Genomic DNA, 12,936 nt, shown 5'->3' on the forward strand with positions numbered 1-12,936 from the left:
ACGAGTCGCCTTTTTGAGTCGTCATCGTTCAAAGTGTCGGATGTTCGTTTCTCCCTCCACTCGCGCGGCGTGCCTGCCTGCGACGCTCCTGCGCCGCTTGGCTCTGCGACGTGCCTGCCTGCGACGCTCCTGCGCCGCTTGGCTCTGCGACGGGGTGTCCCCGTTCTTACCATGTCTCTTTTCTCTTTTTTTCCTCTCCTCCTCTATGGCCGCCGCCGTCCCACCCCGCGGCGTCCCTGCCGCAGTCGCTCCTATTTTGTTGTTTCCTTCTCTGCGTCGCTTTTGCGACCGACAGGTCTCCGGGCCTGTGCCGAGAGCTGGCACGGCCTCCTAATCTCCTAAGAACGTTTTGCTCCCCTTTTTTCGGTTGCTCTTGCCTTCGCGGTTCGTCGATCCCGTCTCGCAGCGCCTCAAGTCTGTGCACATTCCCTGCTCCGGCGGCGTCTCCGCCGAAGCGCGTGAACGTGCGCGCAGGCGGCCAGCGACCGCGGAAGCTACGCGCTCTTTTCTCTGAGACTGCAGGAGCTCCATCGCACGCGAGGCTTCAGTGTACTCGCAGACCACAATTATGGATAGGGGCATCGCCACACACAGGCATGCAAGGAACACATCGGCGCGCCGGTGAAGACAGCTTCGCATGCGGTTCCGCTTGACACTAGTCTACGCTTCGCACTGTCAGCTTAATACCACAATATATATATATATATATATATATAAATATACAACCTTATACCTATATGTGTACATACGTGTAATGGTCAAGCACGAGCGGCCAGTACCCCGGTTGCCACGGCTTCGTGCTTCTCAGGCGCGGCCCAAGCTGTTTTTCACGACAACAAACCTGACCCGTTCCTGGCCGTAATGACCTTCGCGCGCGCGCCTAAGTGCCGCAAGTCGCGACGAAGGTATCGTCATGAAGCGACGCGGGCTACCGCTTGCCTAAGAGCGACGCAGGCCGGTGTAGAGGACGGCAGATGAGGGATGCGCTTTACCTGTGCGGTAGTGCTTGCCAGCGCTTCTTCGGCCGTGAAGAAGGAAAAGGATTCACCGGGTGACCACGACACCGAGAGGCAGATGCTAAGGGTCGTGTGGTGCTGTCTGACATGTCAGATCCTCTACTGCGTCATGTCTTGTCCCTTCTGAGGTAGGAATGATGGAATGAACGAACGAGTGATGCGCAAGATCAGGCTTGTCAGAATGTGAGCATAACCAATTCAGTTCACAGGTCTCCGCCTCGAAGGCACTGTCGATGATGCGCGTCTCATGACGGTGCCTGCTGTCATGAACGAGTTTAGCACTGTCCTGGAAGCCCTTTACAGGCCAAGATATGAAGGCTGAGATACGGAACACCTAATGACCCAAAGTAGCTACATTTCAGCGTAAGATGGTTTCAATCAACTACGAGAATAACCCTACATCAACACCTGTATATAGGACGCCGCCAGACACATCAGTGTATACACGACTAGCTGAGGGAGGATGGCATCCTGAGTGGTACCGAAATGGGAGGAAGTGCGGCAATAAAGACTTCACTCGTCTTCGTGTTCGTTTGTGGCCCTTGAGACACGCACCAGTCGCGAAACGCAACGAAAAGCTACAGGAATTTCATTTTTCAGGCTCAGTCGCGGGTCCTGTGACTCCTAAGCTCTGAATGAGGCACTTATGCACGCCAATTCTCGCCGATGCACTTTGTTAACCAAGTATCCTGCCGCGGTGGAGAAATCCACAATTTGAGGGTATCAAGGAGCGGCTTTGCATGAAACTGCGCGCTAGGGCGTTGCGCATACCTACCGGCAGAAATTTGGACCCCGCGTGAACGAAACAAAGTGATGAACCGAAAATGACCAGGCGCACGCCTGCTGTCTCCGTGGAGACGCGAGCCCTCGCACGACACCACGGTGAGGACTTTGTTGGTTGTGTTGATCTCTGCGTGTGCACACTTCTCTGCTCCGGCTGAAAGGCAACTTGTGACGAAAACGCGCTCTCCCTCACCATTTTCGGGGTGCTTTTTAACCAGGAAACTCCAAACGAGCTTGCCTTGTCTTTTCTAACGGCGTGTAGAACTGCATGCGCATGCTGATCAAGACGTGAAATGCCACGGGGGGGGCGCGAGGCAAAGGGGGGTGGCGGTGGGTGGCAAGGCAGCGACTCGGATTTCCTTTCTCTCCTTGTTTTCTACATTCTTACTGCTTTTCTTCTCCAGCGATTTCTTTTCCATCAAATCGATCGGCATCTCTGGCTCGCTCAAGGGCTCCGCGTTCGGCGCCGGCGCTCACAAGACGCCGCCTGGCCGATTCTGCTCGCATCACGCAGTGTGCAAGGGGAATTTCGAGAATTTGAATAACACTAGAACGCACTTTTGCTGGTTGGCATTCGTTACAGGAGTTGCGAATGTGGCCGCGGGGCTTGAAGCGTCACAAGCAGATTTCATCCTGTGTTTCTCTGGAACGCCTTCCTCGCAAGCTTGTCTTGCGCTACTGGGTTAGTTTCGACACGTTTCGCCCACGAACAACCAACGTGGAGTCTGATCACCTTTGAATCTCTTATCGCCCGCCATATCCGTCCCCACAGAGAGACGTTTTACGAGGGCATCCCCCTGCTGCCGTTGCCGTGTCTACATACGCGGGAGCGACCTTCGCGGTCAAGACGGCGTTCAATACGAGGCACACACACGCAACCTATCTTCTGTCGCTGCATCTGGACACGAACCGAAGCCCCGGCTTCACGAAACTCTGCAGGCGTCCCTCTTATCTCAGTCTCTCTTTCGAAGAAATCTTCTTTCATGTGACGGGCGTCGACTGCGCGAGACCAGACAGGGGAGGCGGCCAGAGGAGCCCCGCGCCGAGCTCCTAAAAGAGAATACATTTTTCAGTGTCGCACGCCGCATGAAACTTTCGCTTCGTCGGCGGCCTGCCCTGACTGTTGGATTTTGTATGCGCATGCGCGCTAGTCATTCGCTCGAAGAGGCGCTGATGCGCGTCAATACATCTATGTAAAAGATTACATTCTATACATATAGATATATATGGTATGCGTGCGGTGCTGTGTATGCGAGCAACTTGCGTTGTACGCGTGGTTTCTCGAGCCTAGCGCGTCTTACGCGTGTTGCGGCTCTGTCTGCGCGCGTGATTCGCGCTTTCTGCAACGGTAAAGTTCCTAAAAACCAAGCGAAATGGGAATCCAAAATCTCCTGGTAAGTTCGCCACTCTCCGGTTTCTACGCGAGCTTCTGCGGGGGTCCCATGGCTTTCGTCAACATCCCAGGTGCTCGCCTTCTCTGCGAATTACAAGGCGTCCTTGTATCTACAAACATGTCCATAAGATACCTTTATCTGCACTTGCATATGTACATAAATCTGTGCATATATATATAAATAAATATATATATATATATATATATATATATATATATATATATGCTGTCGTATAAAGTCGCCTCCATTTGCATCGTACCGAAACGGTCCCTTTCTCGACGAAGTGCGTTGCTCATGTGCCGCTAGTCCGCTGGCATTGGAGCCCACTGCCTCAAACCAGAGTCCCCTCAGTGTGTCACTGCCGCTGAAAGTTCTCTGATGCATGGCGCTCTAGCAAGAAAAGTGACGTGCATGCAGTCACACTGCGTGAACGAGCTCAGCGGCCATACGCAGGCGTGTAGGCGCGGCTGCGAACACGTGTATAGAGGTAAAGGCGCTGCGAGTATACGTTTTGTACTCTGGCGCGGTGTTCACGCGCAAGAAGGTGTCGTGCCTGAGTGCGATCCGATGTCCGTATGCTTAACTTTGTAGCTGTGCATGACCTTTTGTTTGCGGACGTTTTCGTTCAGAAATTCTTAAAACCGCTCGCGCGGCCAACGCACATCAGCGAGTGGGTCTTTCTTTGTGGCGCTCGCTGTCGCCGTCTCCGCCTGGCGCGCCTGCGGAGTCCTGCATGCCTATCTCCAGACAGCTCTCAGCAGCTACCCGCGGCGTTTTCGCGTCTCCGCGTGAGGCTCGTGGTTGTGTAGATTAGCTACCTCGTATCTCTTAGTAGCTCATGGGTTCTATGCTTACTCAACAGTCATAATGACTACATGTGTCACGAAAGCCTGATTGCGGTGATACTGAAATCCAGTACGGGTATTGTTTCCTTCTTGCGTTGCGCTGCGGTCACTTGACGCGCTGCCGGGTCGTTTTCAGTTTTCGTGAGACCTGGGAGATATGCGCGGCTCTCTGCCCACTCATTCTTTCACTTCAATTCCATTCTGTGCCTTTTCGTTTCTAGATTCGCGGGTCAGACGATCGGCGTCGACGCGATGGGCTGGATACATCGCGGCGCGGTCGCGTCCGCGGTGGAGCTCCTCAAGGGCGAGGAAACCGACAAGTGAGAGTTTTGAGAGGACGGAGTAGACGCCGCCGCGCGTCTGGCAGCCCAGCACTCGAGTTCTCTTCGTCGCATGTCGCCCGCACGCAGGCGCTCTCAGGGTACTCGGTGCGCACGCAGACGACGGCAGGCGCGGGGATGTGCCGAAACACCCTCCCAGTCGCACACGAATTCGAATGGAGCTGCGCGAACGCATACGACCGGCGCCGGTCCGCAAGCGCGCCGAGACGTTCGCGTATATTTACATAGTACGAGGAAATCGTGGAGCGGCTCGAGTGCTGCATTTGATCTGCGCGAGCGCGGTCTCACGGGGTTCGCGGGATGCGCGTCAGGGCGTCATTTTTATTCGTGAGCGAGCGTTGTGATGGCGTGCCTTGCAGGTTCCTCCGCTTTGTCGTTCACATGATCATGCTTCTCAAGTACCACAGAGTCGAGCCTCTCCTCGGTGAGTCTCTGCGTGTCTGCCTCGCTGCCCGCCTCGAAGTCTGAAGCCTAACGCGCTGCTGCATCGATATAATTAATGTGCGAGCCCTCCGCCTGAAGACTGTGCCTCTCACGTTACCTCGCGTCGCTGCGTGTCTTGCCCTCTGCGCTTCAGTGTTTGACGGCGCTAAGATTCCAGCAAAGTCCGCCGAAGACGACAAGCGACAACAGTAGGCCCCCAGACGCTCGCTGAGTGACCAGATACGACGTGCCGGTGGAACTCCGGCGATAGCTGCGAGACCGGTCGCCTCTCTCAGGTTGTAGAATGCGGGCTTCACGGAGAGACGCTCCGGACTCGCCTCACCTGCTGACGCTTCTGTCTGGGATGTGCTTTTCGAATCTTGCTTGCGGACGCCCGCCCCTATAGTTCCACACCACCTCGTTTGTGCGCACGCCGAGGTTTTTGTGGTTCGCCGTTTCGCTGTTCGGTATCAGTCCACAGGGGCATGTGCGTGTATGCATATACATTCATATATACAAATATATATATATATATATATATATGTATATATACATATGCATTCCTGTGTGTGTGCTTATGGTGCTCAGCTACGGCATTGACCTATGTGTGCGGGTGTATATTTGCATACCTTAGAGCATGAACGTTGTTTTCGTTTGCACGCGTGTGCGTCTGTGGGGTCTCAGAGCTCGGCAGAAAGCGTCTGAGGAAGCCAGGCAGCTGCTGCGGAAGAACGAGGAAGCGAGACGAGCGGGACGAAAGCCGCCGGTCGATAGTCGAGTCAGTTGACAAACGCGTAGAGCCTCGGCGTGCCTTCGCTTTCTCCATAGACTACAGAGGCAAGAGTCGGAGTGTATCGGTTTCTGCGGATGTCTGCCTCACGAGGCGCATTACTCTGCACATACGCACAAGCACCCGTGTTTGAAGGCCTGCGTCAAGGCCCATACTGGCATGTCTAAACGTAGTGCTTCGCCTCAAAACCTGTAGGATGAAGCGCCTCTGTGTGTGTCGCTGACGCCTACGCCGTCTGTACGACTTGAATTTCAGGCGACGGGAACTTCAGATCCCGTCTCTCCTATTCAGCAACAACTCTGCGCTCGAGTCGCCTTAGTCTCCCCCCCCCCCCCCCCCCCCCCCCCCCCCCCCCCCCCCCCCCTCTCCTCCTCCCTTGAAGACTGGTTCTGCGACCGAGTGCTTTCTGTCTTAAACGGAGATGTCGTTGCACTCCTGCGTTTGCCTTCAGGAGCTCCTGACCAAGTGCACGCAGGGGCTCTCCATTACCCCTCAGATGGTAGGCCAGGGCCTCTTTCGAACCAGATTTTTCCGCGTCGCCTCACCCGCACCCGAAGACGGAACTCACCCGCACCCGAAGAAGGAACACAGGAGAGGTGTATCTGGGCGTGGATCTTCATGGATAGCTCGCGTGGATGCTGCACGCGAGGCCGCAGCTGTGCTGGGTGTAGCGCTTGTGATCGCGCTAGGCGACTCCGTGTCAGCCTGTTGGAGCCCGCCGCCGCACGCTGCAGCCGCAACGTAGGGTGTTGTCTCTCCGGCTACTGTGCATGGTTTCTGCAGATCGATTCGGTTATATCCGCTTGCCGGTCGCTTAACGTGGCCTTCCTCGTGGCGCCTTACGAAGCTGATGCGCAACTTGCATACCTTGCGCGAACTGGAAAAATCGTAGGCAACCAAACCCATTATAGCGTGCAGCTCCAACTCCAGCAGCCATTCTGTCTCCCTCCTCCCTCGATATTCATGAATCTGATATATATATATATATCTGCAGCTCTAGTCAAGGATGCTTCGTGTGACTCCGTTCATGATCATAGATGTATATACATATATACATGAATATATGATCACACATGGGTACACAGATATATGTGTGCCTAAATATATGAATATATAAAAAAAGTATGTATATGTATATGTATATATATATATATATTCATTTGGACGACAGCGTGAGGGCGTGGCGGCCCGCATCGGCAGGTGGAGCCCAGGAGTCTGACTGCTGCGTTCATGTGTCAGTTCGTCAGGAGAAGGGCGCGCGCCCCCGCGTAGTCTTGGAGCCTTTCTTTCTTCGGCGACTGGCGTCCGCCGTTTTCTGTCTCTGGCGCGCGGCCCGCCTGGCATCATCTCGCGCCCGCACGCTCTCTGTGCAGACGCTTCTCCATTCGCACGCCTTTCGCGTCTGTCATCTCGTTGTCAGGCCGCTGCGGTATCGGAAGACAGCGACCTGCTGGCGCACGGCTGCGCGCAAGTTCTTTTCAAACTGGACAAGGAGGGCAACTGCGAACGCCTCATCCTGCCTCTCAAAGACGGCCCCCATGCGCATGCGCCTCTGCCTGAGAAGCTTGTAAGCGACGGACGATGGCCGCCAAGGCACTGCGGTCGAGAGCCGGGCTAAACTGTTGTCGCAACTCGAGGCGTGAGCCGACCCTCTCAAAGGCGCGAGGCGGCGGAAGGAGGAGCCTGGTGTGGCGTGGAGCCCGTTCGCGTCTCTGCAGATAGGGATCGTCTTCGTGGATTCGAGCGGGCGCGTGACCTGCATTTGCCTGATCGCACGAACAAAAGACTCTTCATGCCACCGAGAACACCTCCGCGTCTGGATTCTCGAGTCTTTGTTTCCTTACACGTTTTTCTATGCGCATACACCTGCCGGCGCGTATACGGATTTGTGTCTAAGCGTGGATCCCCGCCACAGGCCTACATAGGTGCTGGACGTCGTATCCCTGCTGTGCGTTCGAAGCCTGTGCTTCATGACATTTTGGCTCCTCACCCATATTGCAGTAGAGTCTCTTCTGCCGTTCCTTCAGTGTGTCTGGAACACTCAGCCTGCTTATTCTGCGCCCACATATATATATATATATATATATGCACACGCATATATGTCTATATGGGGCGACCGCGGAAATCGGGTGTTTTCAGGGTCAGCTGGAGTGCCTCCGCGACTTTGACCAGAGGATGTTTACAGCCATGTGCGTCCTCGGAGGCTGCGACTACACGCACGACATTCACATAAACGTGAGTCAGCGCTCGACGCGCGACAGAAAAGAAGTTTCTTTCTCTCTTTCTCTCTCGCGCGTCCGCAGCCCCCCGAAGCTCTAGACGATTTTTACTATCTTTCCATGTACTTAAGTTTACAGAACCATGTTTCCGATGTAGCAGACGCGATCCCGTCTTGGCGGCTGTAGCTGCGGCCAGGTGCTCGAAGGTCGTCGCCTTTCTCGGTTCGCGCAAGATTCACCCTGGCACGGAAGGCGTATTTGTTTTTCTTTTCAGGGCCTCGGCATCAGCACAGCCTGCAAGTTCGTGCACAAGCTCGGGCGGCTAGAGCGCGTCATCATGTATCTTTTCAAGGACGACAAATGGAAGAAGAAGCTCACGCAGGTCAGCTCGACTCGCGCGGCGGCCCTCGCGCGGAGCTTCCTCTCCCATCGCTGAGCTCACCTCGGCGGGCTTGTGAGCGTCACACTGCACTCCTCAGCTTTGCTGCTTTCTTTGACAGAGAGGGCGCGCCCACGTCAGGGAGTCACGTCAAGACGGGCGAGCGCGGCGTCTCCCTACCTTAGTCCCGCATTTTCTGCGCCGTTCCTCTTTTCGCAGCCGCAGGAAAAGGTGCTGCGCGGCCACCGGACCGCCATGGTGGCCTTCACGCATCATCGAGTTTACGACGTGAGCACGGGCGACGTCGTTTCGGCCTCTTCGGTTCCGCTGTCGCGCTGCGGTGCTCCGGGCTCTTCTGCCTCGCCCACCGCCTTCAGCGACTCCTCCTCGGCGTCGGCGTCTCTCTCGCGCGCCTCCGCTGCCGTCTGTTCGTCGACGTCTGCCGCCTCGGCTCCAGGCTCGCGGCGCGGGCACGCCTCCGTGGCAATGAATCCGAAGTGGACGGTGGCTGCGGGCGCGTCTCGCCCAAGCGAGGCCTCGGAGTCGTCTGAGACGGAGAAGGAGAACGTCTCCCCCGAGCAGACGCAGACGTGCGAGACGAGCCGAAGGCAGCGAACACAGGCAATCAAACAGGCGGACGATGGCTGGAAGACGGACGCCGCAGGCGAAGCAGGCAGCGCCGCGGAAGACCTCGATCCTCTCGAGCGAGACGACAGCGAAGGCGAAGTGAGACGCGACCGAGGCTCCACCGCATCTGCAGCCGGCGGAGCCGCATGCACAGAGACAGACGCAGCCATGATATGAGCGCTAGCAAAAACGAACTGAATCGCCCCGCATTTTGCAAAGAGAGGGCACTCGCCAAAAAGCGGAGCTCGCCTCATACGCGACCCGAGGCCGGCTTCGCTTACACGAGAAGTGCCTGCGTCGAGTTTCTTTTCTTCCGGTTCTTTTTTGAATGCGCTGCACTTGGTTTCCTGTTGGCTGCTTCGTCGGCGACTGGCAGATTTGGTTGTTTTCTGCTCGGCCGACGACTCGCTTTTTGGCACGTCCTCCCTCCGCCTCTCTCTCGAGACTGCCACTTCATTCTACACGGGTGTTTGCCGGCGACTGACTGCGCGTTTTTTCTTCGCAGGCGGCTCGAGCCAGGATTGTGGGGGAGTGCCTGGAGAACTTCCGCCCCTATGCACTCGGCCTGTTGAATCCAAGAACGCATCAGCCGCGAGCGACGCTGGTAAGGGATCCACGCTTTCGTTTTGCTTCAGCCTCTCGTCGAAGCAGACGAAGAGTGCTAGTGGCCTATCGCTGCGCGCCCATGCCTGCGCTGGGTGCCCACGGCGCCCAGTGGGGCTTGAATTTTCATTTTTGTGGCATTTTCTGCGTGACGCCGCGCATCGAGAGAGCGGGTAGAAGGCACGTGCTACCTTCAGGCTTTCCGCTCCTGCAGGCGCGGCGCACGTTACGTCTTTGTGCTCCGGAAGTATTCTGCGCTTTCTCTTAACATTATTTACTTTATTTTTCCTATGTCCGCTTCTCTGTGCGCGATTTCGCAGTTGAACAGAAAGGAGAAGACGCTCGTGGAGGACTACCGCTCGCGAGCCCTGGTGCGACTCCACGAGTCGCACATCCTCGCCGTCAACGCCCGCGAGCGCCAGCTCCTCCAGACTCCCTCCCCCCCCCTGCCGCCCTCGCCAGCAGGCTCTTCTGCATGCGCCTCTGCGTCCGCCGGTCCAAGCACCGCGTCGGCCTCTGTTGTCGCGGCGTCGTCGGGCGCAGCCGAGTCCGCCGTGTGTAGGCCTTTGGAGTCGCTCGCGGGCTCGGACTCGGGGCGCGTCGCGCCCGCCTCCGCAGCCGCGTTGGCCTCGTTCGTGTGGGGCGGCCGCGGGCCTGCGCCCGAAGGCGCCGCGACCGCGGAGACAGCCGCGCGGGCGCAGGAGAGCGAAGACAGCCGCGTGACACGTGCCTTGGGCGCGTTTTCGCTCTTCGTGGAGGGAAGTGTGAAGCGGCCGCGGGTCGCCGATGCCGCGGGCAGCGCAGGACTGAAGCGCTTTCGAGCTGGGGCTTGCGAGGGCGCAGCGCCACGCGGAGAAGTCCGGGCGACGCCCGCCGCAGAGGACGCCGACGCGGGAGACAGCCAGTGTGAGAATGCGAGCGAAAAGGCGCCACGCGGCCGCGTCGAGAAGGAAGTGGAGGAAGAAAGGAGTCGGGTCGTCGTGTCGGCAGAGACGCCAGGCAAGGGAGGGCAGCTGAAGCTCAGCTTTCTCGCAGTCAAGAGGAAACGAGTCGTCGACGTCACGTGCGCGGCACCGGCAGAGCGGACCGACGCACCGCGAGACAGCGGATCGCGCAGACAGAGTGACGAAGAACGCAGCCAGGCCCGTGGCAGTTCGAGTTTTCCTTCCGCTTCGTCGTCGCTGGCGCGTCGCGGAAACTCCGCTGTCGCCAGTCTCTCGCAGGTTTCCGCCTTCGGGGCGTTCACACACCGCGCCGGCGAGGGCGCCTCCGAGGCGGAGAAGGCCGGAGACGAGGGCGGACTCTCCCCAGAGACGCGGACGAGCGAAGAGACCTCGCACGCTCGCTCGACGGAGGACGGCTGTCTCTCCACGACACCGGCCTCCACGTCCACCTCTGCCGCCTCCTCCTGCCTCTCCTCTCAAGACTCCTCTTCCCCCGCATCTGCGCCGGCCCTGCAGTCTTCGTCAGTCTCCGCGTCTTCGGTTTGCCTCTCGTTCTTCGCGTTCTCGACCGCCAAGAAGGAAAAGAAAAAGTTCGCAGCCGGGTTCGAGGCGGCGTCGGGCGCTGGCGACGTTGTGCGGACGCGGTGGCGCCTCGGCGGCTGGCAGGAGACGGAGCCTCGCTCTCCGGTTTCCTTCACGAAGGCGAAGAAGAGATAACTCGCGCGACTGCACATCGGCGTCTACACACGTGCGCTGCCCTTGCGAGTGAGGGCGCGGACTGAGTTGTTCGCTTGTTGCGTAGCTCTGCCGAAGGCCAAAACGACAAACGAGTCATCCTGCTTTTCGAGTCTCCTCCATGCCTTCATCCGGAGACGCCGCGCAAGCGAGTAGAACAGAACAAAGTTTTTTTCAGAGTTACGTGGGATGTGCGTTTCATTCTAAATCGCCTCATGGAGGCACGCCAGCAGCTCTTCACTGTTCAGCTGTGAGTGAGTGTATCCCATAAGCTGCCGCCGCGCCCGCAGGCACCCACCGACTTTTATTTCTAAACAGTGTGAATCCGCATGTGTCAGGTCCGACGTGGAACGGTTGGGTCACAGGAAGGAGCTGGCGGTCTGCGGGAAAAGTGGCGCTTCGTCTTCATCTGCACGCGAGGCTCGGGGGCGCCAAGGGCTGTGCTCCTCACAACCTGCGATCACTCGCATGCGGGAAGTACAGTGAAATATACAGCAGATGAGCCTGAAGCAGGTGCCCGCGAGGAATATCGGGGAGACTCTAGTCCCGTTTCACTCGGCAGCGACACACGACAACACGACAGCCCTCGTCGCGCTTGGCAGATCTTTTCTCCATTGTCTCCCTGCACCCTACCCCCCGTACATGCAATTGAATAGACAATCCTACCTGCACGCATGTGCGTATGCCTCTATGGCGTGGCCGTGCAAAAGCCTATTTCCTTGTATCGATGCGGAAAGCTACAAGAGAGCATGTGACCCATCGCCTTCCTGTGTCTCCGCCGCACTTTATCCGCCCATCAGTTTTGTGAGATTCGGTACACAGCCGCCGCGTGCCACGTCAAGTCACGCGGTTCCTCGAGTCCACGAGCAGTGCGATACTGGAGCAGCGGCGGCTGCTGCATCGCCCCCGCTTTTTTGGCGCACGACGCTCAGCGTGCCTCGAGTCTCGCAGTTGCCTTACACTGCTACACACCGAGCTGTTCACAGCTACGTCAGACTAAGTCAGCAACCCCGGAAGCTCGGTCTTTGTAAGCCCGCGCCTAGCACGCACTGGCGTCTGTGAAACAGATCTTCCTATGTAAATGCTCATCATATATATGTACGTACAGACATATGTATATATGTCCGATGTCCAGTATATATATATATATATATATATATATATATATATATATATATATATATATATATATATATATATATATTTGTGTATCTACATACCTCTTTAGGAAGTGTAGTATACGTATTTATATATGTATTACACATCAAGGCACGATACCACATCAAGTGGACCACCATGCTGAATCGCAGGCTCTGCCGCGGCTGAAAAAACTGACAGAGAAATGCGTGTTCAACGTTAAGAGGGGTTCTGCCGCCTGTGATGACCTCAGTAGAATGAACAACTGAGATGGCAGATCCCGGAAGGATACAGCTACACTTAACGCTCTACCGCGGACAAAGGCGGATTTTCGGAAGACCCTTCTCGTCTCATCTCATATCGATTTATATGTATATATATATATACTATATATATACATATAGAAATCGATATACATATATAGACATACATAATCTCGTGAGAAGGTGACATGAACAGTCGGTCAGTGATGTTGCTTTCTTTCCTTGCGGGTCAGTCCGAACACCAGCGTTGTCGGTAAAGTTTTCTGCACAGGCGTTTACCACCCTCTACAAACTGTACAAGTATATATATATATATATATATATACATGTACCCCGGTGCAGAGGGTGTAGCGTTAGGTGGTGAAAGACGCCTAGCTGACCTTGCGCTCTTGCAGATGTCGCTGGGATTCTATGAATCGGCGCCACCGGCGCAACGA

At 56.4% G+C, this 12,936-nt stretch overlaps 2 protein-coding genes across 2 annotated transcripts; one reads left to right on the plus strand and one right to left on the minus strand.

Moving 5' to 3' along the window:
- Positions 1 to 330: 330 nt before the first annotated feature.
- On the minus strand, positions 331 to 639 carry BESB_008630 (uncharacterized protein; the record flags this gene model as incomplete). The annotated part of the gene is made up of 1 exon (XM_029359617.1): positions 331 to 639. The coding sequence occupies one exon, from the start codon at positions 637 to 639 to the stop codon at positions 331 to 333; it is 309 nt and encodes a 102-aa protein (XP_029222530.1).
- A 2,533-nt stretch (positions 640 to 3,172) lies between these two features.
- On the plus strand, positions 3,173 to 11,081 carry BESB_008640 (XPG N-terminal domain-containing protein; the record flags this gene model as incomplete). Its single annotated transcript, XM_029359618.1, has 15 exons — positions 3,173 to 3,193; positions 3,823 to 3,863; positions 4,260 to 4,358; positions 4,739 to 4,803; positions 4,957 to 5,011; positions 5,487 to 5,580; positions 6,044 to 6,091; positions 6,376 to 6,480; positions 7,013 to 7,159; positions 7,765 to 7,827; positions 8,086 to 8,193; positions 8,410 to 8,627; positions 8,721 to 8,916; positions 9,323 to 9,421; positions 9,741 to 11,081. The coding sequence occupies 15 exons, from the start codon at positions 3,173 to 3,175 to the stop codon at positions 11,079 to 11,081; spliced, it is 2,700 nt and encodes an 899-aa protein (XP_029222531.1).
- Positions 11,082 to 12,936: the final 1,855 nt, after the last annotated feature.

This window comes from Besnoitia besnoiti, chromosome I, assembly GCF_002563875.1.
Source record: "Besnoitia besnoiti strain Bb-Ger1 chromosome I, whole genome shotgun sequence".
Lineage (NCBI taxonomy): Eukaryota > Apicomplexa > Conoidasida > Eucoccidiorida > Sarcocystidae > Besnoitia > Besnoitia besnoiti.